This window comes from Abramis brama (assembly GCF_963993115.1).
Source record: "Abramis brama genome assembly, chromosome: 19".
NCBI lineage: Eukaryota > Metazoa > Chordata > Actinopteri > Cypriniformes > Leuciscidae > Abramis > Abramis brama.
This window is the reverse complement of record NC_139981.1, coordinates 30,261,360-30,289,288: the sequence shown is the minus strand read 5'-3', so window position 1 is coordinate 30,289,288 and position 27,929 is coordinate 30,261,360. Positions and strand designations below refer to the sequence as shown.

At 36.7% G+C, this 27,929-nt stretch overlaps 1 protein-coding gene across 2 annotated transcripts in view; it reads left to right on the top strand.

Annotated features, from left to right (window-relative positions):
• Positions 1 to 27,929, top strand: part of LOC311069876 (uncharacterized protein) — a 38,891-nt gene that overhangs the window by 5,435 nt on the left and 5,527 nt on the right. Inside the window, exons 2-16 of one of the 2 annotated variants that reach the window (XM_084093398.1) lie at positions 7,589 to 7,690; positions 7,786 to 7,922; positions 8,026 to 8,068; positions 8,285 to 8,410; positions 8,515 to 8,613; positions 15,293 to 15,514; positions 17,874 to 18,011; positions 18,125 to 18,214; positions 18,333 to 18,449; positions 22,482 to 22,709; positions 24,759 to 24,896; positions 25,118 to 25,222; positions 25,826 to 25,920; positions 26,576 to 27,302; positions 27,383 to 27,829. In XM_084093398.1, coding sequence (XP_083949524.1) covers positions 7,589 to 7,690; positions 7,786 to 7,922; positions 8,026 to 8,068; positions 8,285 to 8,410; positions 8,515 to 8,613; positions 15,293 to 15,514; positions 17,874 to 18,011; positions 18,125 to 18,214; positions 18,333 to 18,449; positions 22,482 to 22,709; positions 24,759 to 24,896; positions 25,118 to 25,222; positions 25,826 to 25,920; positions 26,576 to 27,302; positions 27,383 to 27,829 — 2,814 coding nt within the window. Of the gene's footprint in view, positions 1 to 7,588; positions 7,691 to 7,785; positions 7,923 to 8,025; positions 8,069 to 8,284; positions 8,411 to 8,514; positions 8,614 to 15,292; positions 15,515 to 17,873; positions 18,012 to 18,124; positions 18,215 to 18,332; positions 18,450 to 22,478; positions 22,710 to 24,758; positions 24,897 to 25,117; positions 25,223 to 25,825; positions 25,921 to 26,575; positions 27,303 to 27,382; positions 27,830 to 27,929 lie in introns of both variants that reach the window. The other variant, XM_084093397.1, reaches the window with a different exon arrangement.

Sequence of the window (27,929 nt, the reverse complement as noted above, 5' to 3'; positions counted from 1 at the left end):
AAAAAGTATCGAAATCGCAATACTTGACTTGGTATCGGTATCGAAACAATAATTTTGGTATCGTGACAACACTAGTTCAATACCAAGCGAGATATTTTATTTAACAGAAGTCGCCTACAACGAACGGCTCGTTTGGACTACATCCCTCTACTTCCTTCTTTAATGACGTCACTAGAACCGTTTTTTGACTAACCTCCGCCCACAGGAATGCTCCCTCAACTCTACCGAAATTCGTTTATGTACTTGCACACTTCTTATAACTTACTGTGTTTACTCAGCTCTTACGGTGATTTTCTGAAGTAAAACTGACGCTTCATCTTTTGTGTGATGTACAATAAACTTTATTAAACTCATCAGTATATGTTTGATCATCATTCAGACAGCAGACTTGTAGGCTATTAATAAATAATGGATACATACAAGCAGATGACAAATACGTTATAATAACCGTAATTAAACTACTAAACTATACCTGTTTCATCTCTATACAGCACTCTGACTCTGTAGGCATTATTGTCCGACTCGAAATGAACACCGTTACTGAGAGTTTCTGATATTATCATCATTCCGTGAGATGAAATTATCCCGAGAGACTGAGCGCGAGCTCATGAAGCTCCGCCCCCTGGGTCGTCCAGCAGCAGCTTATTTGCATTTAAAGGGAACACACTAAAACAGCGCGTTTTTCTGAGCCCCAAAAAATGACAATTTAAACATGCTGTAAAAAATGATCTGTTGGGTATTTTGAGCTGAAACTTCACATACACACTCTGGGGACATCAGAGACTTATTTTACATCTTGTGAAAAGGGGCATAATACGGGACCTTTAATTATTATTTTTCTATTTGAATAAAAAAAACCTGTATTTAATAAATAAAAAAATAAAAAAATATCCTGATCAATATTGTCCTACAAACAATGTTCATATTGAAGGTTATAAAAACAAACATAGTGTAACCTTGCTGTCTATCTGCAGTCTATCCAAAAAAGGGGTCAAATCACATTACATTCTAACATTGCAACATTACAATCTAAAAACAAAATAATGCTTTTTAAAGAAGTAGCTAAATTTACTAAACTTCAAATAAATAAAAAATAATAAAAACAAAGCTAATATCATAAAAAATACACATGTAGGTTTGAAATTCTCTAGCACATTTATGTTCACCAACAACAACAAATATTCAACAACAAATATTTTAGCTAAATATATTTATAATTTAGTGCTAATGTATATTTTAGTCAGAATAATTGCGCTCCTATTCTATTGCGCTCCGTCTGTTCGGCGCGCATGCACGCGGCGGCGCTCATTCACGGAAGTTTAGCTTGCAGAAAGCTCGCCCACTCATGACAGCAAACTGGAAATATTGACTTTCTAACATTTACAGATGGAGAATATGTCCGTGAAATGTAAGTTATGCACTGAGGAAATTATTGGATGTCACTTCAGCTTATGGCTAAATATTATTAGAGGTATATTTGTTTCCACCAATCGCTGCACAAGTGAAGTTTACGTATGATGACGAAAGCACGTTAGTGCGAGCCCTCCCGGAACCCATAGAGAATGCATTGCAGTGCCTGCAGTTCGAAAAAAAAAATCTTTGAATGCAAGTCTATGGGAACACTCTGGGCGATTTTCGGCCATAGTGAAATCTCCCAAAAAGAGGCGGTACTCCACAGAACGTGACTTGGCGCTGATTGGACTATATCCAGAGGCAGAACAACAGTGAGTGACTGCTAGCGTAACTCTGTGGTTGAATGAGATTGTGATTGAAAAAGTCCCTTTCACACTTTGGTGGTGCGTCGCCCAATCGCCCTAAAGCCCAATTTATACTTCTGCGTCGAACTCACGCCATAGCTACGTCGTAGGCTGTGCGTAGCGCGCGTACCCTTCGGCGTACCCTGACGTTCACCTCTCCAAAAATGTAACAACGCGTCAACTCTACGCGGACGCAAGCGCTGTGATTGGTCTGCTACAGTGGTGTAGTCTACGTGATACGCAGGTATACGCCGTATACCCACTAGAAAAGGCCAAGGATTTCCGTATACCCACTTAAAAAATCGTGAGGATGCGTAACAACTTCGTTTTGTATCAGAACTTTCACTTTCATTCATAAATTCACCCCGTCTGTGTTTGCGAAGCGACACCGAACCAGTCACAAATGGAGCTTGCTAAGCAGTTTGTCACCGAATTTGGCTATTTTTGAATGAATAAATCAAAAGTAGGGCTGTACAATGAATCAAATCTCGATATGGACTAGTGTCTGTGAATATTAAAGTTAAAAGAGACTGCAATTGTTCTATGTGTCTCTGGGAATGAATGAGCGCTCAATGTGTGCTCCACTACACACACACACACACACACACTGAAGCACGCGTGATCACGCTCGTGGTGTTTTCAGCGTTTCACTGTATTGAGACATGAGCTACTACATGTGCACTTCATCGCAGAGCTGCTATGAGAGTCACTTCACGAGAATTTCACCATTTCATTTGATAAAAGTCATTCATTCGTTTCATATACAAACACATAGAAACTGTAATGTCTTTACGACAACCTGTCAAAATAAAAGTTCGGTATAACTTGAAGAAATTATAACAGAACTATATTACTATTGCACAGTAGAGTATACTTCAAGTAGGCCTAATAATAATAATAATAGTTTATTAAAACACACAGAAACTCAAATGTCTACAACCCACCAAAATAAAAGTTCGGTCTAACTCAAAGAAATTAAAAAGAAGTAAAAATGAATTTTAAAATAATAATAATAATAAAATCTATTAAAACGTTATTTTAAGGGAATATCACACAAGTTTTCATACATGTTTTAATTTAAAGAGTAGCCTAAACTTGCCAAAACAATAACACCATTTTTTTTTTTCAAAAACACCATTTCTAAAAGTAAATTTGTATTTGTGCCTATAATGTTTCTTTTTTTTATTTTTTTATTGTCAACTGATAAAACCTGTGCTTCAGGGACCATATTCATATAACATCTAAGGCTAAATGTAGCTCTTAACTGGCTGAGTTAGATGGTGATTAACACTAAACAGTAGAAAATCAGTCCAGTCTCCCCAGCTGTAGGCTAAATGGCTGTTAAAGTCTTGTGTTGCTTATAATAAATTGACATGTTGATAACACCTAATATTTCATAATGCTCTCAATTACATGTCGATGCATACTGTATGCATTAGTGATGGTCTGGGATGGGTGAGTATGAGGCGGGGGGGGGGGGATTACAGTATACTCACTACAAAAAACTAGACTACACCACTGGTCTGCTAGGACCGCTCCCTCGGGTTTCACATGCTCCCTCTGCGTGCGTCAACGCGGACAACGACGCAGAAATATAAATGAAAACCAACGCGTTGCCTACAGCGTAGAGGCTCTGGCGTAGGTCCGACGCAGAAGTATAAATCAGCCTTAATGAAGAAACCGCCGCTGGAGCCAGCTGACGATGTCGTTGATTTGTTCTATCAACAAGTGTGTGGGGTCACGCGGTCCGGCTGAATCTAGTGTGTGTGTGTGTGTGTGTGCAAAAATCGATTGACATGACGTATTTCCTGTATTTGGCCCAAGTGTTAAAAAAAATAGGCGTGATGACTGCAAGTGCAAGTATGTATAGATCTTTTGATTACCCGATCATGGGACACACTTATAGTCTTGCAAAAAAAAACATTTAACATTTATGTAACATTTAAAATTGTGGTGCTTCTTATTAAGTGATAGAAAGCAGTTGCAAATGTTGTACAAAATACACACACCCTTCTCATATTTGCACCAATAAAATGTGCAACACTTTGTTTTACTACCAAATTACTGTATATGTAATATCTAATTATGATTAAACTTAAAATGAAATGTTTTCCTCGCGATTTCGGAGCAAGCGAGTTCCCGAACGTAATGCATGATGGGATACGCTTAGCCGAAGCGGTATTCGAGAGAGTGTGGGTTTAGTGTGCATTGATGGCACTGCACTTTGGCATTTTTAAGACATGGGACAGTCTTGCGCACTTGCTTCCTGTCGCGTGCACATGCTCTCAAGCGGCCAAGATCGCAAGTGTATATGTGGAGTGGGCATTTGGCTGGAGACCCAAGTTTGGTTTGAAGACGAAAAAAACGTACCAAGCTCATTATGGGTCTGTCTCATTCGCTAATAATTGCGTGTATTATTTTGTATTTGTATGCACAGTAGGGCTGGGTATTGGCAAGGGCCTCACGATACGATACATATCACGATACATGGGTCACGATACGATATATCACGATACGATACAATACAATACATATTGCAATACTTTTTTTTTTTAAATCAAAAATGTAAAAATAAAATAAAAATAGAGCTGAATATTAGGGATGGGAACGACACGGGATTTGGGAAATCGACTGTCGAGGCCCATGTGTCGACTTTTTGTCGGATTGTCGGCCTTTTTTTTCTTTTTTTTTAAAGAGCAGCAGCAATGCGGAGGGTGTAAAATATTCTACATCAGGGTCCGAAATTAACACCCGCCAAGCGCCAAATGCGGGTAGATTTTCTGTTTGCCGAGTAAATCTCAAAAGGCTATCCGCCACACTGGCGGGTGAATGTTCATAACAAAATATGAAATTTTAAGCGCACGAGCAGAGAGAGAGCGAGTCCCGGCCGCGCGCGCGCGCGCACTCACCATTCAGAGCGGTCAAGCTTCCCCGTACTTTTTGACAAGCGTCCTTGACAGGGCGGCCAGAGCTTCTTTGCAGCTCAAGTCGGCGGCGGTGTGTACGTACAGTTAACGCTCTTTCTGTTGACGGCGCTGAGGAAAAAGCTCCCGCCACTGGAAGAAGCTGTCGCCGCCCATTTGTGTCCTCCTGCGCACCCATCAAAGCCGTGCAGAACGTCTTCAGCACTCGCGGATCGTGCATATTTCCGCTGCTGCTTCTGTTTACATGCCATGGTCGTTCTTTTCTCGAGAAAAGGAGTTTTCTCATAGCGTTTGCAACGCAATACTCGTTCCCTTATCTCTCAGGGAACCGAGGTTAAAGTAACCGAGGAAATGTAATAAATTAAAAGCCCAAAAAAAAAATGCAATTTGGAAATCCCACAAGCCCCGCCCCCTCGACATGTCGACACTGTATTTTTTTTGTCGAGTGGAGCGTGTGTCGAATGTCGGTCGTTTTGTCGAGAAAAAGTCCCATCCCTACTGAATATACAACTTGTTATGTACCACCTGGGGTATTCTGGTATGTGTATCACATTATATTGATAACTCAGCAGACAAAAACTTAAATTCCAATTTTTTCGCAAAGGTATTTGCATTGTGTCGAGTGTGTCTGCGTGTGCGAGCGACAGTACGCGAGAGACGGAGTGTGCATGCGTGCGAGAGAGACTGAGAGTGCCCCAGCATTAGTAGCCTAATTGGTACATAATATTATATACTATAAGAGGCATGGAAGTTCGATTAATGGACAGCAATAATCAGTACTACAAACGTCTTGTTTTGAACTATTGTTTATAATAATTTAATTGTTGTTTTTATTTATATTGTTGTCCATTAATCGGACATCCATGCCTCTTATATAATAATTATATATTACTATGTACCAAATAAGCCTACTAATGCTCGGACACCATGACTTGCACTGACAACATCCCGATGTTGGTGAATAAAATTCAGAATCATTGTTATTTGACGCGGTTGTGGTACAGTGTCAGTGATTAGTTATGGAATCTTACTACATACATTCAATCTTATTTAATCCTCCATATGGAAGTTTATGTGCTCGAATTATTTATATTTATTAAACAATAGTTCAAAACAAGACGTTTGTACTGATTATTGTTGTCCATTAATCGAACTTCCATGCCTCTTATATAGTAATTATATTACTATGTATGTACCAATACTAATGCTCGGACACCCCCGGTCTCTCTCGCACGCAGACACACTCGGTTTCTCTCGCACGCAGACACACTCGGTTTCTCTCGCGTGCTCACACACTCGGTCTCTCTCGCGCGCAGACACATTCGGTTTCTCTCGCGCGCTCACACCCTCGGTCTCTCTCGCGCGCAGTTCGCTTCGCTTTTGTCCAGTCCGGCGCCTCATACAACTGGACAGCGAGTCAGCGACAACTACAGCAGCGGCGGAGGAGGTCGTTTGACGCACACAGAGGGATTTGATGAAATTGAAAAAATAAAAAAATAAAAAAATAAAAATATCGATACTAGAGGTTGAAATATCGATACACTATCGTGAAAAAAAAATATCACGATAGTTAGCTGTATCGATATTTTTGCACAGCCCTAATGCAAAGATGAACTTCGTACATGAATTTGTTCTTAACATCGTTCTGATGTTAGTGAATTTGGAGTAGTCTAAATGAGCGGTTAGTCATTTGCATAAAACACACCCAAACCATCTCCACATAAGGGATTTCCGCACATGCCTTCCTAATACAGCCTTTCGTCACTCTCGTCAAACTTGCTGCTGTTTTCAGACCAGTTCTCACAATAAACTCCTTTTATACAGACCCAGATTACAGACCTCTCCTTATCCAGCTGTACATATGCGTATATCTGCGTTAGTCAGAGAAACCTCGTAGCTGAAGCTATAACGCAGCTTTAACTGTATATGATGGAAATGGAATGTATTTAAAAATTTAATTGTATTATTTAATAATAATATGATATAATTGTATATATGGATTATGTAATACAATTAATGCAACATACTTCAATATAATTATAGTCGTGTTAGGATGAAAGATAACGCGATTAGAGGGCCGTGGCGTACAGAGTAAGTGCTTTTGGTTTCAGTTGTTCCTATATTTCTTCATACATTTAGAATAAATTTTATCACGAAATTTTTGGTGAATCGTGATTTGTTCTTAAAACTGTACGACTGTACGCACATTTCATGCTCAAATGTGTGCGTACGCATGCTTGGTGAATGAGACCGAATGTTCTCTCACAATTCCTGATTTCTAACACACACTCACAGCGTTCGTCTGGTCTTACATATTGTTCATATGTAAATTGCGTGAGCTTAGTTATTTCATCCAGTAGATTAAAGATCTGAAAAGGCCCATAGAACCTCCCCTCGAAGAAATCAGGACAGAAGTGGTTGAAAGTGGACAAAAGAGTCGGATTAAAACACCAGATGTAAAAAGGAATGTGTCTCCCTCGTCTACTTGTGATCCGATCGACCAAAACGCATCTTAAACACCAGGTGTAAACAGGGCCTGAAGTTGCAATAGTCTTTTCTTCCCTATTGTGTGACGTATATCAGAATGAAACAAACAAGAAAAAACATAGGTCGGGACTTTTTGTCCATCAGGAATTGATTGGATTATGGGTGGTTGTTTGCTATTGCTGTGATGTCAAATGATTGACAGGTTGCCCAGCCCTCATGCCAGTAAACGCATCATAAATGCAAGAGGGAAGGGAAGTTATTTTGATTAAAGCTTATGCAGGACACATTCATTTTTTAAATATGATGCTGGCCATGGATTAATCATTTATAATAAATACTGCAATATTTCATTAAAAACAGTTGTCAATTTTATTTTAATGTAGAATGAAGCAAATATTATTATTTTTTCATGTAATTAAGGGCAATCATGCATTTGGAGAGAGAGGAGGGTTTGCTGGACCTCCACTAGATTTCCGAGGCCCAGGTCCAGTTCAGCCACAACCTGAGGCTTTCAATGCCACTGTAAGTTCACACTTGTATTTAATTCAGTACTAAATGTTTGCTCTTCTATAAGCTTGTAGATCTGCAGTGCAATGTCTGATGTGCTTTTAATTTAGAGCATGCCTCTCCCTGGAAATGCCTGTCCACCCCAACCTCCGAAGAAAAAAGATCAGCCGGCACCAAAAGAAACAAAGACAGAACCTTCCAAATCGATGGCATCAAAGATATCAGCATTCAAGAAAATCTCTGCAAAGTAATTTATAGCCATGCTTTTTTTTTTTTTGCTGGAAAATCGATAGTGGTTCTGAGAAAGGAGAGGTTGTTGAAGTAAACTGCCATGTGTGTTTTCATTTCAGCACTCCTCGTGGACGCTCATTGGGAATCATTTCATTTATTGGCGTAAGTATTAATAATATAGTAAATTATATTAGTAGATTATTAATAATGAATAATGTGTTGAACATGTCACTGTGCGCTAAACAAATGTGATGCTAAACTGTGACGGAATAATAACCATTTGTGCTACATTTCTATTTAAAAAATGTTTTGCTTAAAAATCGGAATGCTTTTTGAGTATCAAACATTTTGATTGCACTGTTTTTGATTTCTCCTCAGAATAATTGTGGTTTCATTGAACGGGAGGATTTGAAGAAATTCTCTTTTGTATTTGATGCCTTTTTTGGAAACCGGGCCAACTTGGTGCCTGGGGTTAAAGTGCATTTCACAGTAGTGAAAAATCTGGTATGTGTTTATATATGTGCTAAAATCCCAGAATTCTTTTAAAGCATTTTTACGTATTGAAGATGGTTTTGTACTAATTTTTGTGCTTTAATTTCTTATGTCAGGGAAAAGAATGTGCGGTTGACGTGAAAGTGGCACCAGGCGGAACAGATGACATTGACAGTACGGTGTATGAAGGCGTAGTTCTCACAGTCCTTCCTGATGTGAGTAAAAGTCAAATTAGTACGTTTTTGAGTGGAAGGAAAAACATGCTGTTTTCATGCATGTATCTTTAAATGGGTAGTTGACAAATGACCAAGAAAAAGTACTTTTTTCAGGGTCCACGTGGATCCTTAAAAAGTCTTAAAAGGTCTTAAATTAGATTTTTTAAATTTAAGGCCATAAAAAGTCTTAAAAATACACATTTTTTAAAAAATGTCTTATTTTTACTTATGAAAGGTCTTAAATTTTAGACGACACTTTGACTTAGACTTATCTAAATGCTTTCGAAATTAAAACTATCTAATTAGCGTAGCCCTACGTATTATTTTTTTTATTCTATCTTTGTGGATTTGCTTGTTCACGTGACAATTCGCGTCACTTACGGCAGTATATTAGCCTGCGTCTGTCTCCTGCATGCGAGAGGAGAGAAGAAAACGAGTAAATGTCAGTTCAATTGTAAGTTCACTCTTTATGTGCTTAGGAGTGTGCGATGTTGTCTACGAACTATGATGATATTGTAATATGTACGAGGCACTGCGAGTGCGAGCTGACATCGCGTTTCTCTCATGCTTGCTTTCACTGCGTGATGTGTCAGTGCAGTTATAGATGCCCCCAAATGAGTTTTTGTCTTACATTTATATCATATTATGTTATATTAGAATATCACATGAGCAAGAGTGCCGTTTTCCTTTGCACAATTGCAAATGTGCTATTTATTTGATACAACAGTTAAATTAACAAAGTTAACATTGTGAGTTACTTTTTGGACACAATATTGTCCATTTTCACTTTATATCGCCGTCGAGAATTTCATAATGAAGCCGTGGTCCAACAGACAGCGATGGTTTTTTTTTTTTTTTTTTTTTTTTTTTACACTGAAATGCGCGTTTTGAACAAATCATTTTAACGATTCAATAAACAATCACTTGTTTTCTGAATGAATCAGCCGTTTGAACAAATCGGTTGAAATGACTCCAACAACTCGCTTATTAAGACAGTGACTTGCCGCCACCTACTGGTGGTTTTAGTTTCATATTTAAAGTATCCTTTAATTAAAACGTTAAAATTATAAATCATTTCATATTTAAATATTGAATAGCTTTATTTATGCAATTGTAAATGAAGTGTAAATATAGTAGGCTAATGCCAGTTTTGATGCTGCTTCTGTGTCACCTCTGCACTGCAAGGATGGATTTTAATTTAATGATTTATTTTGACATTGGGTACTGTGTTATTCTAATATAATTTAATTTGAATGTTGACATAAAAGGTGATGCATACATCTAAATACGTTTAGAAACAATGTCCATATATAGGTGAAAATGCCCCTGGAAATCAATTTAAGGTGGCAAATATTGCCCCTTAATAAAAATGTTAATTTCGGTCACTACTGTGAACTGACCACTGCATAGAATATAAAAAATATGAATTTTTTTCATATTTGCTGTCAACAAACAGCCGGGATACCAGTACAAAAACACAATCAGTAAAATATCATCTAATTATTATCAACAAAACTTTGAAAATAGCAAGACATATTTTTGTCAATATTGCGCACCCCTAATGTACGGTATTAATTTTGATTTCTTCAGGTCTTAAAAAGCCTTAAATTTGACTTTAAAAATTGTGCAGATACCCTGTTTTTGGAAAACAACTTTTTAAGAAAAAATACATATATTTATGGAGTATGAAAACTGCAGTTTCAGAAAATAGTAGTGGTCACTCATTTTGTCAATGACTTCACATATTTTTTTCGCGTTTTCACTCAACAGTACTGTAAATGTGTCCTATGGTGTGACATTTAAAAAGTACTAAGAAATTATATTAAATAACATAAAAAAATACTTGAGACAGAATTGTTCACATTATTAAAACATTATTTTCTTAAAGTGATATTTATTTTACATGAAAGTACTAATTAGAATCATTTTCAACATGGATAGATGAACCTGATAAACTTTTCCCTACGAATGTCAATAAAACTTTTTCACCAACCTTACAAAACTGTTTGAAATTGTACCTATTTAAGAGGAGATATTATTGTAACTCCCCTAATGCCTAACTTGACTCTTTTTTTTTAAAAGATATTTTGAAATAAGTATATTTTTCTGTTGTTTTATGTTTGTCACACCATAGGACAAAACGTCACACTAAAGGACAAAGATAGTCATTGCATAAAAAGAGTCAGAATATATAGTGTTTATTGTAACAATAATAAAGGAGGACATTTGTTTTTTTGTTGAAACTTTATATATTCGTTTTAAAAGCTTCTTAAGGAGGTCTTGTCCTATGGTGTGACATCTGTGTCCTATGGTGTGACAGGCCAAAGTGTCACACCAAAGGACATTTCCTGTGACATTTTCTGTCACACAAAGGCCATTTGAGCTTTTGTGGCAGTTAATAACCATGCTAATATTAGCTGAACTGTTATTAGCAATTGGCATGATACATTTGCATAATATTACATAGTCCTGCTGTTAAAAATAAAAATTTTAATTAAAATTAATTTAGGAGTGTCACAGTAAAGGACAAAAAAACTTCAGTGGTCTGAAAACATAGTTAAATATTTGAACAATTCAGAGAGAAATACTTGCCATGTGCACTGCTCATGGGCTTCATAGGGGTCTTCAGTCACATGACCTTGAATGGGGTCTTTCAACTAAATTTAGTTGTCCATGATATTGCCCAACTTAATATCAGGTTATTGCATAACACCAAAGGACATTTTTTTCTGTGACAAACTTTATTAAATTCCTGCACTTTTAGAAATGCATGTATAGGAAAAGTGATGGCCACTTAGTGAAATAGACACTTGCACAATTATGCCAGGAGTGTTCATTAAGATGTTTAAACATTATTTTCTTTATTTATAAAAGTTAATATTTATGAAATAATGTTGTCTACCGTCACACCATAGGACGATTTTGAGATTTGGCTCAAAATTGTAAAAAAAATTAAAAATAACTCATGTATTTAAACAACAAATTCATGTAAAACAAGAAAATGTTTAACCATTTATAGTATTCTAAATGATGAAAATGTGAAATAAATAATTTTTTATCCTCTGTGACGGTGAAAAAGCCACGTCACGTCAACTAGCCAAATGCAAATGAACTGTTGCTCCCCGCCCCCGTATCCAGAAGAGGGCGGAGCCTTTACAGCTCGTGCCTCAGATACTCTGCCAAAGACTTATGGTTAAAGGTGGAAAGGTTATGTCAAAAACACACAAAGTTCACATAAACAGTTGGTCATATCTGTGAACTTTAACAGCAAGTGAAGAAATCGCATGTGTACATTAGATCTGTGAATTAAAGTGGCAGCATACTGCAACCCACTGCTATATATGCTGTTAATAAGAATCAAACAACAAAAGAAAAACAGAAAATCACTCACTGCTCTTGATTGAATAATTTTAGTTGCTGGTAACACTTTACAATAAGGTTCATTAGTTAACTACCTTAGTTAACATGAACTAAGCATGAACAATACTTCATTTATTAACCTTAGTTAATATTAATTTCAACATTTACTTAAACGTTATTATTAAAATAAAAGTTTGGATTTATTAACATTAATCCACTCTGAACTAACATGAACTAACAATGAACAGCTGTATTTTTATTAACTAATATTAACAAAGATTAATAAATACTGGAACAAATGTATTTCTTATTGTTAGTTCATATTAGTTAAAGGTGCCATAGAATGCATTGATACGATATTTTAAATTGTTCTCTGATATCTACATGGAAGGTATGTGGCTTAGGTAAGGGCAAACATTCTCCAGAGACGGTTTTACATGTCCATTTACAACCCTAGGATTTGTCCCTAGAATTAAATGGGCTGTTATTACCTTGTATGGAAGGGTAATGAATAATAATGTTGAGCTCTGCTCTGATTGGCTGTTTCACAGATTTGTACACAGGAGCTGTGATGTACTCTGAAATACAAACATGCAAAATAATCATACTTCAGTTCTCAAACAAAAAAACATTTAACAAATTGACCAGATGCATTGTCAAATGACAATCGTTTCAACTTAAGTGGTGGAGAAGGTCACGTTAGCTAGAAGGAGTGAGTGAGCTATTTGTAAGCAACCAAACTAACTAACCTAGTTAGCTCCTGAGTTTGTGTTGTTGATGAAATATAGGCTAAATTATAATATTACCTGACAAAAGGGATTGACATAGATGTATCTACAGTTGTTTTTTTTAGATTTATATGACAAGACAGGCCGGAAATAATATTAACCTCTGTGTAAATCGGTCATCATACTATTGTTATATATATGCTTTGTTTTAAACTCAAGCCTGAACCCGGCCTGTAGTGCCCAAGATCGTTTGACCCGACCTGAAGCCGAAATCTGTTGCTCTAGAGATGTACCTGTAAGCTATTCTTACTGCTGTAAGCCAAGAAAGCTTTATAAGACCTACACTGCACATATCCGCTGAGCTATTTATTGGTTGAAACTACAAGATCATATCGTACAAGGTTTAAAACATTTAAATACACACATCAAGTGGTACAAAAAGGTGTATGATTCAGACAGACGTACAATTTAGTAGCACCCCTCCCCCGCTTAAGATTTAACAAGTTAATGATTAATTGATTGTTAATTTTAACAACCATCGATTATGGGAATTTGTAAATTGACATTGCTAGTACAGGTAGATCTATCAAATTAAAGTTTTTTTTCTGATGCTCTCTAGAGTGAGTATGTCCCTCTCAACGTTCAGTTAAGGTAGGAAAGAAAAACTGCTTGTCAAGCTATTTGATATGGGGTTTTAATCTCACTATTCAATATTAATCCACTTGTGTACAGAGAATAGAAATATGAGAGCTTTTCAGGGGAGGAAGAGATAGAGTGCTGAGCGTTGAGGGAGTTCTGCAGGTGTGTGTGTGTGTGTGTGTCGACCTTGAGTGATAAGCAGAAACAGTGAGTGGGAACACTGAGCTGCCTCGACCCACTATCACAACAACTTCAGGGACAAAATACATTCATCAATGCACATATTCAAGCATTACTCATATAAACTATTTTTAACCATGTATTAACATAATTAATTATGTTTTAACAATAAATGAAAAAAAAAAAATTCCACTTGTGCGTGGGTGACTGCTGCTGGCCTTGGTGAGTTTGATAAGAGAAGGATTGAGGATGTCTGAAGGTTTCAATTACTTGAGCATGCACTGGAGGTCCATCAAGGCCAGATAGTCGCGTACACACTAGGGTTGTTATAGTTTTAGAAATGTCACTAGTTTAAATGTAATTTTAATTTAGCATTAATCATATTGTTACATCTGTCCATGACGACATACACCATACTTAAAGGTCCCATATTGTACACCTTTCTGGAGTTTTATTTTAGGTTTAACTCCTAAACCTTCTCAATATATTTTTACAGCTCAATATATTTTTACAGCTCCTTTCTCAGGAGCTCTGCCAAGAACAGGTCAGTTTTGGCCTGTCTAATTAATATTCATGAGCCTCAAGTCGGTCCAAACCCATTAAGACTTTTGTGCATCAAAACACAAATGAGGATAGTTTCATCTTCATATATAGTTTGTCCCTCCATTGAAAGTCTATTCACCCAAAACGCCAAACGAGATTGGAAGATAAATCCATATCAATTGAGCAGTTTAATCCAATTTGTCTGAAGAGACAGATTTAATTTAGGCTTTTATTCACTTTCAGTGGAGTGACTCAAGTTTCATTAAGAATATCTTCTTTTGTGTTTCATAGATCAACAAAAGTCTCAATAGGTTTTAAATGACATGGGTGAGTAATTGATGACACAAATTTCATTTTTGAGTTAACAAACCCTTTGAATAGCATAACAATTAAATTACAGAAACACATTTGTGATTCCGAGGCTTGGTCTGTAAGCTTCAGATAGTCAGCTCTGGAAAACTAGTCTCTAACCATTTTGCTCTATGCTGTTTTATTATTTTGATATCATCAATTTCATGTTTACCTGCACCTAAACATCACAAACTGTTTTGGGTGGCTTCACTTGTGAATCTGATCACCCCTACCTTTCTAATGGGGCACATGTACAGTAGTCAGAAGTCAGGCGTGGGAGATCTTTCTCTCTACTTAATTTTTGTATGTAATGTAGCACATTGATGAGTCTGTGGTGGAGATTATGCTTTAATCCAGTGGTTCTCAAACGTTTTTGGACACGTCCCCCCCCTTTAAACCTTTGAAAAAACCTGGTGCCCCCCAAGCCCCATCCCACCTCTGACTACCAAATAATTTCACACAAAATTGTAAAAACTAAAAGATTATTTTTATTGAAAAACCTGCAATGAAAAACACCTGCAATAGTTTCACTTTGTAAAGCCATTACAAGCTTTTTTGACAGCGTCTCACGAGCTCAGCTTCTTCATGTTTGTCTTCTCACCGGAACAGCGGGAATAGCGATGCGATAGAGAACTACTTTGTCGGTGCAAAGTTAACGGTCTGAAGAAGAAAGTTTCGGTTCCACCTTATAAAGGCGAAGCACCAACCAACCACTATTCACGCACTTAAACTATATTTTAATGTGTTTTCTGTTCTTCTTCTGCAGTACCTGTGTACCACTACAGTACCACTACTTTAATGTGTCTTGGTAACAATATCCTTGTTGTATAGAGTTGTACTAAGTGAAGCATTAAAAATCTCTTTATGTATTTAATCAGGGCAATGTCAAGGAGGCTAATCCTGGCCGCATCAGGACCATTATCTCTACGGATCCCATTAAACTGCCCTTCGGCAAAGCGGACACCGATATAACTCTGCTACTGTATGATCGTGTGGAGTTCCAGTTGCTGACAAATGTTATTACCAAGGAACAAAGAGCCACAAACATCAAACCAAAAACACCAGACACTTTTCAGCTCACCAAAGAAATCAGGGAGACTGTAAGTATCCCATCATCCACCGACCTTTTTTCCTGGTTTGTCTTTGAAAGTTTAGAACTGTTGAAGTATGTGCTCGTCGTACGCTTGTAACTGCTCATTCCTTTTATTTTATTCAGAAAAATCCGTATTGAATTAAATGAGCATTGTATCTGTAAGATTCTTAAAAATGTTCTACTTAACCCCTGAACCTGCAGCGCATCGCCGGCGGCCCCAGATTATTGTTTACATTCACTGCACGTTCAATCATCACACTCTTACTTTATCTGGACAAACTGTGTATCAGAAAGATATAAGACTCCAGCTTCCATATTTGACCACTGTTTATCCGGTTGCAGTGACATTAATTTCTTAATTAATTTCAGGAGTGCAAAATAATCAATCGGTAACTTATGATATTTTGAATAGAATAAAAACATGCACTCATATTCAGTCACGTCTGCTGCGGTTATTTTATTTGTTCACGCAGCTGCACTGAACAGCGGTCGTTAGTGCGCATATTTGGAGAAATATTGATTTATTGAAAAATATTTTGTCACACAGAATATAATTCTATTAATTTTCCACTGAGTTTTGCAACCTGAAGAGCTGAAAGAGCATTCAAAGCACGCTCTGTCTCTCCTGTTCCGGGTTTTGTGTGAGTTATAACCAGAGGTGGACAGAGTACACAGCTTCATTACTTGAGTAAAAGTACAGATACCCCTTGCTAAATTTTACTCAAGTACAAGTAAAAGTACTACAGTCAGATGTATACTTAAGTAAAAGTACTGAAGTACTTGTTTTTAAAAGTACTTGAGTATCAAGAGTACAAGAGTACATTTTCTAAATATTGCATTACTACTGCCACAGTGCTTACATTGGTAAACACAGCAAACACTTGAAGCGAAAACTATCATTAACTTGTTCAGAAAATTGAAATAGTCTGGCGAGGTGGGGCCACGGGTTGGCACATTCCCGGGATGGACCTGCTGCGTCTTCATCCATTGTTTTGTCCATGGTTTCGTCTCTTATCTAAATCTGACCATGGAGTTGACTTTGGTGGAAAGCTGAAGGTGATTGCTGATAGGCTGTCCCAATCAGTGGCGCCTGCACAATCCAATCACGTTTGAGAGGGAAACAACAAATTGAGGGTTTCCGAGATTCTTTTTTCCTTTTTTTTATTTATTTTTTTTTTTTTTTTATAGAAGTAACGGGTACTCACGGTTATGGATAGAAATGTAGTGGAGTAAAGAGTACAATATTTGCCTCTCAAATGTACTTGAGTAAAGTCATGAGTACTCCCCAAAAATGATACTCGAGTAAAGTACAGATCCCTCAAAATTGTACTTAAGTACTGTACTCAAGTAAATGTACTCCGTTACTGTCCGGCTCTGGTTATAACTCAGTGAGCGCTCGTTCGGTCTAGAGTTGTCAATCATATTACGTGACCATAATTCCTGTCCTTCTGAATGACGATGTCCTGTACACTTGTGTGTGATTTTTATGCCATTCGGGGTATTTTTATGTCAATAAAGGATGCTTACATTATAAGTAGATGTAGTGCTTAGCTTCTTCATGTCCGTCTTCTCACCGGAACATAGCAGAATAAATGCTGTTCTTTTTAACTTTCTATTCGCAAAGAATCCTGGAAAAATGTATAACAGTTTCCACAAAATTATTAAGCAGTAAAAATAGTTTTAACATTTGTTAATGATTAAAAACAAAAACAAAAAACATCTTCCATTTATTCATTCTCCTCCGCTTTTCCGGAACTGGTTCGTGTGACAGCAGTCTGAGAACGGCCACCCACAAGCTTACTACCAAAATAAAATAATTCATAATAAATTAACACCAAATCATTATATTAGAATGATTTCTGAAGGATCATGTGACACTGAAGACCGGAGTAATGATGCAGAAAATTCAACTTTGCACCATTTCACCGCATGTATGAATAAATAAATGCATTGGACTTTTTTTTTCTTCAAAAAACATTAAAAAAGCTTATACTATAAAGAAATTTTAAGGCCTATATACTATATATTCCAATCCAAACTTTTTGTCCAACAGGACAAGTATCATCCTGCACCTTTGTGCTAGACATGAAGGATCCTAAATCATGCGGCTTGAGGATGTGTGTGTGATTTACTTTTCTAAATGGGTCAGGCTTAACATTTTAGCCTAGCAGAGAATGGGCAAAATGTGATGTAATGTATTTTTACTTTGAAGGAGAGACCCAAGACATATCTAGAAGCCACAGTATTAAAGAGACTTTGGTGTCAGCCTGGTTAACATCTAGAACACCCTACCCTGGATTTTGCACAGACAAGCACTACTTTTCTTCTGAAAACATAATATATTTATTATTATTATTTTATCACAGGGTGTGGTCATGAGCAAGAGCGAAGGAACCCTGACCATCATGACAGAGAAACATGATAACCTGACGGCTTCTGCTGCTGACCATTTATCAGATGATGAGTTGAATGTCATGGATGAAGTGGAGCTCACTGTTTTGACTGTGAGTAAAATTATTAAGCTCTCTTTTTCCACCAGTACAACTCTGTATCTTTGGCTTTGTTGTTGATTGATTGTATTCGAAGCTTCATAACATACAAATGCTGTGTGTTGAAGGTGAATGACACCAAGAAGGCCACCAGACTCAAAAAGCTGCCTGAGGGCTCTGTGACCTTTAATCAACAAGCAAAAGGCAATGAAGACAAGGTAGTTTAGACTAACAAAAGGACTTGTTCATTCATAGTTGTCCTGTTGTAGATAACTTCATACATTTTTGTGCTCATTAAAACTTCCACTTTCTTCTAAATCACATCTCTATCTGCAGTGGAAGCCTGTGATCATGGAGGCTGGTTCCTCAGGCTCCTTCGATGTAAGCAGTGAGAAATACGAGGGGACGATTGCCAGAATCGCCCCAAAGAAAAGCCCAACCCAAGAAAAGGAGGTAGGCTTTTCACAATCCCACAACCTGAACACAAGAAACTGAAGAATTATTTTGATATGTTTGAACTTGTTCTGGAGTATGAATTGGATAAGGAATAACGTAAGACTGTAATGTTATTTAATCACATTTTAAACGTTAAAGCTCCATGAATAGGTGATAGATTTGTGTTTCTGTTTTTAATGTAAGGTAGAAATTTGTACTGTAGAACCGCATTCACAAATAGATCTAGTTGTTGTTTGAGAATGTCTGATTGGAGATTGGAGTAAACTTCTGCTCTACGTCTACATATTGTGGTGGAAATTCACCTGTAAATTAAAATCAGGCCATTCAAAGGTAAAAAACAAACACGATTTATTTGTCTATAATCATGATACAGGTTAGGGTTGGCGCTACACTGTTTTAATTAATGGCATAATGATGTTTCTGCTTGTTTTAGCTATATATATATATATATATATATATATATATATATATATATATATATATATATATATATCTTTGCGATTATGTTTAACGCATAAAAAAAAAAAACGCAATTAACGCAGCACTTTTTTTTTTTTTTTGCCTCGTTTTAATGATTTCCTGTTGCGGCTGCTATTGAAAAGGCTGAACATATGCCGTCCTGCCCCTCCGTGTTCGGCGATCAGGTTTCATTCTCGCGCAGCTTTCATGAGTGGGTCTTTTCCGCTTTGTGTGTTAATTAATTACAGCAAATTGTGCAATTAATTAGTTAATTTTTTTCAATCAATTCCCAGCCATAAAAAAAAAAAAAAAAATATATATATATATATATATATATATATATATATATATATATATATATATATATATATATATATATATATATTAATTTCACATTTTAAGTATCTTTTATTTTATTTTTATTTCAAATAACAGTATTTTACGTTTTATATTTTCAACATTTCAAAACATTATTTATGCATCTTTAAATGCTCTTCACTGATTAACTTTAATAAAGGTTGATCTAGTTATATAGTTAGACATTTCATTACAATTTCTCTACCTGAAAATCTCCTGTTTAAACCTACATGAAAAACCTGAAAAGCACATTTTATTTCATTTATATGTTTATTTCATTTATATGTTTGTTCTGTTGTATTTATTTGTGCTATTGCTCGTGATTTTGATTATTTGTTCCCATTTTATTACTTGCTGTTTAAAGGCACAATATGTATTTTTTTTGCTTTAAAAATATAAAAAATCACTATATCTATGTTATATATTTTTTAAAGTTGTGTATTTACATTATCCCGACAGTTCCAATTAACTTCTAAATCCAGAGAAATTAATATTTTAATTCGAAGACACGGACCGTGTCTTTATTTCCGTTATGTCGCAGTCAATGGCGTCATATCCGCGTTGTCCCTGGTTTCCGCTCGTGCTGCCATGGTAACCAGAGCTATGAACCAGAGCCCTCTGATAGTAACCAAGACGACAGACGTGGACCACTGTTCGCAATGTCTATTTGCACGCTGTTGTTGTTTCGTTCAAACATTATGGACCATGGCAAGCAGACTTTGGATAAAAAAGGAGAACTAAAACGAGAATCAATATCAGCGCGGTGTTTTCGAGATGCCGAGAGCTCCCATAGACAGTATATAAACGAGAGCTCCACGTCCGAGACTTCGACCGCTTCTACATGTACTTTATTAAACAGGTGAGCACATTTACATAAAACGAATCAATGTTATATAGTTCAACAATGATAAAATGTCAGAATATGATCTGTATGTTATTCTAATGTTGATCTAGCTTAACGTTACTGCTAACGTTAGTCTCATACAGACAAACTAACACATAAGTTACATTTCAACACATTCAAATGCAGTTTAGTGTGCTAGTGTAATGTTAGACCAAGTGAAACAGCGCTGCGTTACCTCACAAGTTTAATTTGTCTAATAAACTGACCTGTGAGTAGTGATTCTGCGTGTAGTTCGGTAGAATGAAATGTCCATATTCCTTTTATATCCGCGGGACTCGCGTCGCGTGTGGAGCTGATAGCTGTCTCTTAGCAATCCCGAACTGCTTCATATCACAGTCATGATAAAAGCATCGATGTATTCAGTCATCCATAAACATTATTAGATCGGTCGGCTTGACGTTGACGACAACATCCATAATTCTTAGCAAATGTTGCGTCATCAAACTACGCCTTTGTTATTGTAAATAGGTTAGCGACCCCTAGTGGAGAAAAAATCCCATACTGTACGTTTAAATGAGTTCATCTAGTAGCTTTTGGTGTCATAACCTTATTTATTATGGTTACATGTATCAAAAATAACGAGAACACTACTAGGCTTATTTTATAGGCCCATTTTATTTTCTTTATTAATTTTTTTGTTGTGGGGCCAGTGAACATTTTGGCAGGGCAAGTAAAAATTGAAACCATGTGCGGGCCACTAGCTGCCCTTAGTGGGCCAGTGGAAAAAATCCTTAGTGTTGAGCCCTGATATATAAACATTTAAATGGTGGCTCTCATTAGGGGTGTTCGATTCCAGGGTTTTTTTGTATTTTATATTTTTTTCAATCGACTCCATTTACTTTACATCAAAAGAGGGTCAAGAATAATACAAGATTGCAGTCGTTATTACACACACTTTCCTGACACAGAGCCTTAAAATTCCTTTATTAAACAACATGCTTTTAGCGTGACTGTCCAAATGAATCAAATTTAGCGATGACATTACCTTGACTTGATGAGTAGCTAGCTATCAACATGGTTACCTAGCTGTTGCTGATACCTAAATACCTGCAGAGTGAAAAGTTACGAGACACAACCGTGGTCGAATAATATGTCAGAATTAAATAAACGAGAAAGAAGGTATTCTTTAATTAATTAATCTCATTATAATGTTCGGGTAATGGCGCTACATGCACACAATCATTGTCTTAAAGTGCTTGGACAGGAGAGTTAGATATTAGAAATAAATACAATAAATACACTCATTGATGTGTTTATTCTTGATGTGAGTGTTTAATGAATTATAGTTATATAGTTATTAAAACCATGTATATTTATATAATGTATATTTATTGTATCAATATAACATCAATTAAACTACAAAGCTGTCACAGAGGTATGTATTACAAAATAAATGTACTATGGCTGCTGTCTATTTCTAAAGTAAGCTTCATGTGGGATAAATGTACAGTATGTGACAGTTGTTTCTGTGTTTAGAGTCGACTCCCCATCATTAGCTTACAGATTTATTCAAACATACATATTGAAGAACAGGTTTGGTAAAAATACAATTTAGCAAAATGCTCCTCTCTAGAGTTAATTTTTCTAGCTGACTAACGAGTTTATGGACATTTAATGGCTTTTCTGAGGTAAATGAAACATTACGTGCAATTGTTTACAAGCTATTTTATTGACTTCTTTCCGCTGTTGAAACAATGATTGACCGATTACATGAGACATACGGATCTTTCAACATACCTTCTGTTGTTCATTCATATTTCTTTTCTGCTGTAACTAGTAGTAAAGCGCTGGTGCTTCGCTTTGCAGCGATCTATCGCGCCACATTAAAGAGTGTCTGTCAGAATGGTATTTATTGTTTGAAATTGACAGAATTTGAAAGCTGAGACTTTTTCATATCAGAAGTAATAAAGCACAAAGCTCATTGCGATTTAGGATGTGTGCTACAAAGCTATAATCTCTTTACCTAATGCAAAGTTAACAGAATAATCATGCTTATAATAATGTAAAAGCAGTGGTATTGATTGAATACACAAAGAAAAAGTATATTTACTGTACAATAAGCTGTAGAGTTTTATTTTATTTTTTTGGCTTCCAAGAAATGCATGTAAAAAAACATGCTGTTTGTCACCCTAGTGAGAACATAAGAGGGTTTTTTGGAAAGTCCCCTTGTGCTCTGCAGGTTGCATTGAAAAGATGCATGGATCATAATTATTTATAGAACCAGTGTGGAAGGGTTTCAGTGTCATCTTTTAGGGGGTTTTTTTTATAGTTGTTGTGTTCCAATTATTTATTTTCTTTCTTTTTAGCAGATGGACAAGCAAGAGCCCACTTTGGGTCTTCTGGTCTCCACAGTGGAGGGCACTGAGAAAAGGTTATCTTTTAGATCAGGTGACGTGATCACAAAGGCCACCATGATGATCGGTGACAAGGTCCAGTTCAACATTTCCACCAACAGCTTAACCAAGGAGGAGTGGGCTATCAATGTAGAGATCCTGCCAGAAACTTTCCAGACAGACTCTGAAGAGCAACGAAAGATAGTGAGTGTTTTTCTGTTGTTTTCATGGTGATTTGGCCCGCTCTCGTAAGATGTTGAGTCTATACAATATTTAGGTAGTTGTTTTGAAGTAGGCACAAGAGTTGATTCGCAGCTGCACCATATCTTGGTCTTAGGTTAGCATGGTGCATCTAGCTGTCAAAGATGAAAGTAGCACCGTTGCACCATTGGTCATAATAATAGGACATTATAGTTATAGGCAAAGAAATGTCAGTGATTGATAGCAAACAAGAGTGTAGGGAATGCACCAAAATTAAGATCATAACTTTTAATATTAGGTCATATATTTCTGCTGACCTCCTGTAAGTTTGCTGATGCCCCCTGGTTAAGAACCACAGCATTATAGTAAAGCCCAAAGTACGCTTCGGTTTTTATGCGTGCGCTAGGGTGTGCATACTGTGTTCTTTCTGTGCACAGCCCGATTTTTTTTTTTTTTTAACAGCTTGCACATGTACGTTAATTTTTTTTTGTGTGTGCTAATTAGTATGTCCACAAGGTGGCAACACTGGCCCGGGCTGTTGCTTCATGAACGAAAAAAACTAAAAAACGTAGATGATGGAATAACAACAAAGTACAGAGCCTCGCACATGACATGAGGACAAATGAATTGAGAATTCATTCCCATGATTCATTAATTCGTTCACTTGTTTTAGTTAAATCGTGGCCTTGTTGAACTAATTTGTTCCATCATTTTTAATTTAATTAAAACAAGGGAACAAATTATTACAACATAACCATAGTTTAGTAAAGCGATGGCACAAATTATTATATTGTAAGCATGATTTACCTAACGAGGGAAATAATTAGTAGAACATGCTGACATATTAGTAAGTTGTGGGAACGAATTCTTAATCCATGTCCACGATATAATTTTTTTCCCTCCGCATGTCATTTGCGGTGCTCCGTAAAAAAGTACTCAAGGCTGCAACAATAGACGCCCGCCTTAACGAGTGCTTGGTATGGCTTGGCTATTACGAAGATAACAGTCTCAATGTGAACATGGTTAATAATAATTAGTTATATGTATATAGTGCTGTACTGTGTGGAATCTGAGTTATAATACACAGACTGATGAAGCTAATCGTGGTTATTAGGACATTGTTGATTATAGAGGTCCATAGGAGAATTTGACCTGGGATACACCTCTACCCCCTGGGATTTTTTTAAATGATTGCAGAGTCTTTGTTTGCTTTAACATCTCAGGCATATCAGGGTACGTTTACACGACAACGATATGCTTAAAACGGAGACGTTTTCCGTGGACATCAGTGTGTTTTTACAGTGTTTTAATATGAGCAGTGTCATGTCACCTTTATTTCTATAGCGCTTTATCCAATACAGATCGTTTCAAAGCAGCTTCAGTGATAACAGGAAAATGATTCAGTGATACAAACAGTTCATTTCGTCTGTACAGCAGCTCTAAAAGAAAATAGTGTCATTGTTCAGCTGAAGTCAGATCAGTGTTGATTCAGTTCTGCTGTCAAGATCAATTATTAAATTAATTAATTAAATCTACAAAGCAGTTCTGCAGAAATCAGTGATGTCATCGTCCAGCTCATTTCAGTTCTCATCCAATAGAGTGTCAGTACAGGCAGATCAATAATATTGTTTATTAAGTGTCCCCAACTAAGCAAGCCAGAGGCGACAGTGGGAAAGAACCCAAACTCCATCAGGTCACAGAATGTAAACATGAGCTCTCTTTCAGGAAAAATGCCATCATCAGCTGGCATTTACACTACGTCCAATGAAACCTGGATAATTTCTTGTGCACGTTACTCATCTCTCCATGTTATCTGTGAAAGTAATGATTATTGTTCATATTTTTGGCGAATATTTTGGCCCATTTTCTTTTTCACCAGAAAACCAAAAATGGCAGGTTTATGGCATTTTTGTTTTTAAATTTTGGTGCATCCCTACATTTTAGCATTTGCAGAAGAACCAGAACCAGTGAGGAACAGGTGCTGTGTTTTGCCAGTGCTAATCTTTAAAATATGATCTTTATTTTTGCTTATGCCATGCTTCCATCTATTAGGGGCTTGTTGTCAAGCTGGATGATAATTTTGGGTTCATCAAGACACAACAGGACCCGCAGCTATTTTTTGACATTAGTGAGGTTATGGAGGACACCAAACTCACTTTGGCTGAGAAGGTTGAATTTACGTTAGTACCGGTAAGTTCTCAGCCGATGAAACATCACAATCTCTGTTGCATTACATTATTAGCGTGTTACTACAGTATCAAATTTTGTTAATAACCTTTAGTAACTGCTAAATTTTTTCCTGCCCAGTATTTTGTTACTGTAGTTTTGGCTTTTGCTGGAAAAGTAAAGGATATATTTTGGATACTGATCTGTCAATCCAGCTTTTGATGTAATTACTATACTATTTGAAGAATGAAGCAGCTGAAGGGGGAAATCACGCTGTTAGAATCAGAAGGCTGAATGAAAGTGTCTTCACATCAGCACCAAAATTAGAGGCCTTTGGAGTAAAAGAGAAGGTGCAGTACATCAGTTTTTTTGTTGTAAGATTTATATACTAGGGCTTGCACGACTACTCGATTTACCCCAAAAAATTGTTAGTGGGTCAATACCTAATGAATCCCAATACACTGTGCAGCATCAGTGGACAAATACATATCCCTCTTGCTTAGTTTCTGTTAGCCTCTGTGTAACATTTGATTAACTTTTTTAATTGCAAGAATTTGGGCTTTTTAATGAACAAAGACCATCTCATATGCTTGGTTCTTTGGTGCTTTATGAATTATCAGGGTTCAGTGTTTTCATCTTTTGCTTGATTCTGAATATATCTGTCCGTGACAGGTTACTATACCACATGAATGATATGCAACAACACTGGGACAAAGTTTGAGGAAAGGGGAATGTTCCTCTTGCTGTCACCATGTATGAAATAAGCTAAACTCAAGTGATAGATCCACTATTAGTTGGCAAAGATCCCTATGCATGCTACTTGTATCAGACCTAATCGACTAGTCAGTGCAACCCCTGGTTTATACAATAAAGAGTTTATCAGTTTAGTAATTTTACGTGGTTTAGTTGATCCCTAAATGTGAGTTCTACCGCATTTGCTTGGCTGCCTGCAGAAGAAAATGACCATCAAATTGCTGAAGGATCCAAAAGAATATATCAAGGAAGAAGTCAAAACAGAGGACAAAAGCAGTGTATCAATGGATGTAGAGTAAGTAAATCATGAGTAAGTAGGTCGGTTTAGCCCATTAGTGTGTAGATGTTCTGAAGTAGTACTTCATTGGAACGTAATGACATTAACAGTAAGTCTGACAGTAAAACAATAAATCTCCTTTTTGTCATAGATGGGTGGAAGTGAAATGTTTGGTCACAATGCAAAAAATGTGCTCCAAAAAAAGAAGTATTTTATCTTCATTCGTTTGCTTTCTTGAATACAAAAAAATACAGCATGTCTAACAGAAAAGAATTAGTTAGTTTGAAAAAAAAATGCTAAAATTGAATGTGTTTTCAAGCGCATGGAACGGACATCAAATGTGATAATATAGATATTTCACGTAATGATAATAATAGGTACTTATGTATATGTAGTTTACATCTTAGTGAGTCTTTCCAATGAAAAATGTTGTTTTAAACATTTGATTCAAAGGCTTGTCATACTCGTATTGAATACTTGTGTATTGTAATTATTATTGTGTATAGTAATAATTATTAAAATTAATTTTGCTACTTATTCATATAGTATGTATATAAGGTTTTCCATTTTAGATCTTCCACTTTTCACAGTTGTTTTATTTATTTTTTTAAACATTGTTGTAACATTTAATACATTTTAATGTGATGTGTGTTGACAATTTCTTGATCTTTAGCAAGCCAAACAAGGGAAAAGACAAGGCACCACCATCTTTGTCATCTGTAAAAGATCTGAAGAAGGAAAGTGAAATTAAACAAGAGAGGACCACAGCTAAAGTTGATAGAGTGCGGAGCAGAAGCAGGGAAAATAGTCGACGTAGGTATAGTCGAAGCAGGAGCAGAAGCAGAGAAAGTGGCAGACGCAGATATAGTCGCAGCAGAAGCCGGAGCCGAGACCGAAGCAGGAGCTACTACAACAGATACCGAAGTTCCAGCCATGAAAGGAGGGACAGTCGATACAGACACAAACGCAGTCGTAGCAAAGAGCGCCGACGGAGTTGCAGTCGCAGCAGAAGCAGAGAAAGAGAAAGAGGCACCCAAAGTTCCAGGAAGAGAAGCCGCAGCCCTGCCGACAGATACGATCGCTATGCAAAACAAAGCAGTAGTAAAGATTCAAGCAACAAAAACAGAGCTAAAAGCCCTAATAATGTAGATGATGAATTATTGAGAAAAAAGAGAGAGCTAATGGAACTCAACGAAATGATTGCACGTAAGAAAGCTATTGTTGCTATGGAGCAAAATGCCAAAAAAATTGAACCTGAGCTTGAGATAGATGGAAAAACTGGAGTTACAACATTTGATTATCAGCATGTGCATCGCGAAAACGTGTGGATGCCTGACCTAAAACCAGTGAAGTCCATCTTGAAGAAACAATCTGAACCTCAGACTGATCATCAATCTCAGGTTTGTTTTTACTTGGGCTCCTGGCTTTCGTTTTGTATCTTATTTTCTATTGCATATCTCACTGTCTCTTATTCTTTAAGGCTTCTGCAAGCAAGGAAACTACTGCTCCATTTTTAAAGAGTGAGAGTCAAGAGATGCAAATGGGATACCATCAACAGACTAGTGCTTTTGGCTCAAATACACCTGGCTGCTCTACATTTGAAAGTAATTCTGAGAGGACTTTGACCAGAGCGTGGCCTGAGAAGATATCTTTACCTCAGGTTGAGGATCCAGAATTGGTGAGAAAAAAGAAGCAATTGGATGAGCTCAGTGAGTCAATAGCACGCAAAAGAGCGATATATGCCTTGGAACAGAAGGTCAAGGTTGGACGGGAAGTGCCTGAAATGGAAGCAGAATATGAGTTTCAATCACACACAGATGACACATTTGTAATGTCTAAAGGGAACTTGTGGAGCTCTGAAATGAAACCTGATGTTCAACCGAAAAAGTCAATTTTGAAGAAACGCTCAGAGATTCTCAGCTCTCAGGTTTGTTCATTGTAAAGGATATATAAAGATTAGCACTCCTTGGTGGAAAAACCAGCTTAAGGTGGTGAAGGTTTTTTAAAACATGGTAGCTGAGTATTTA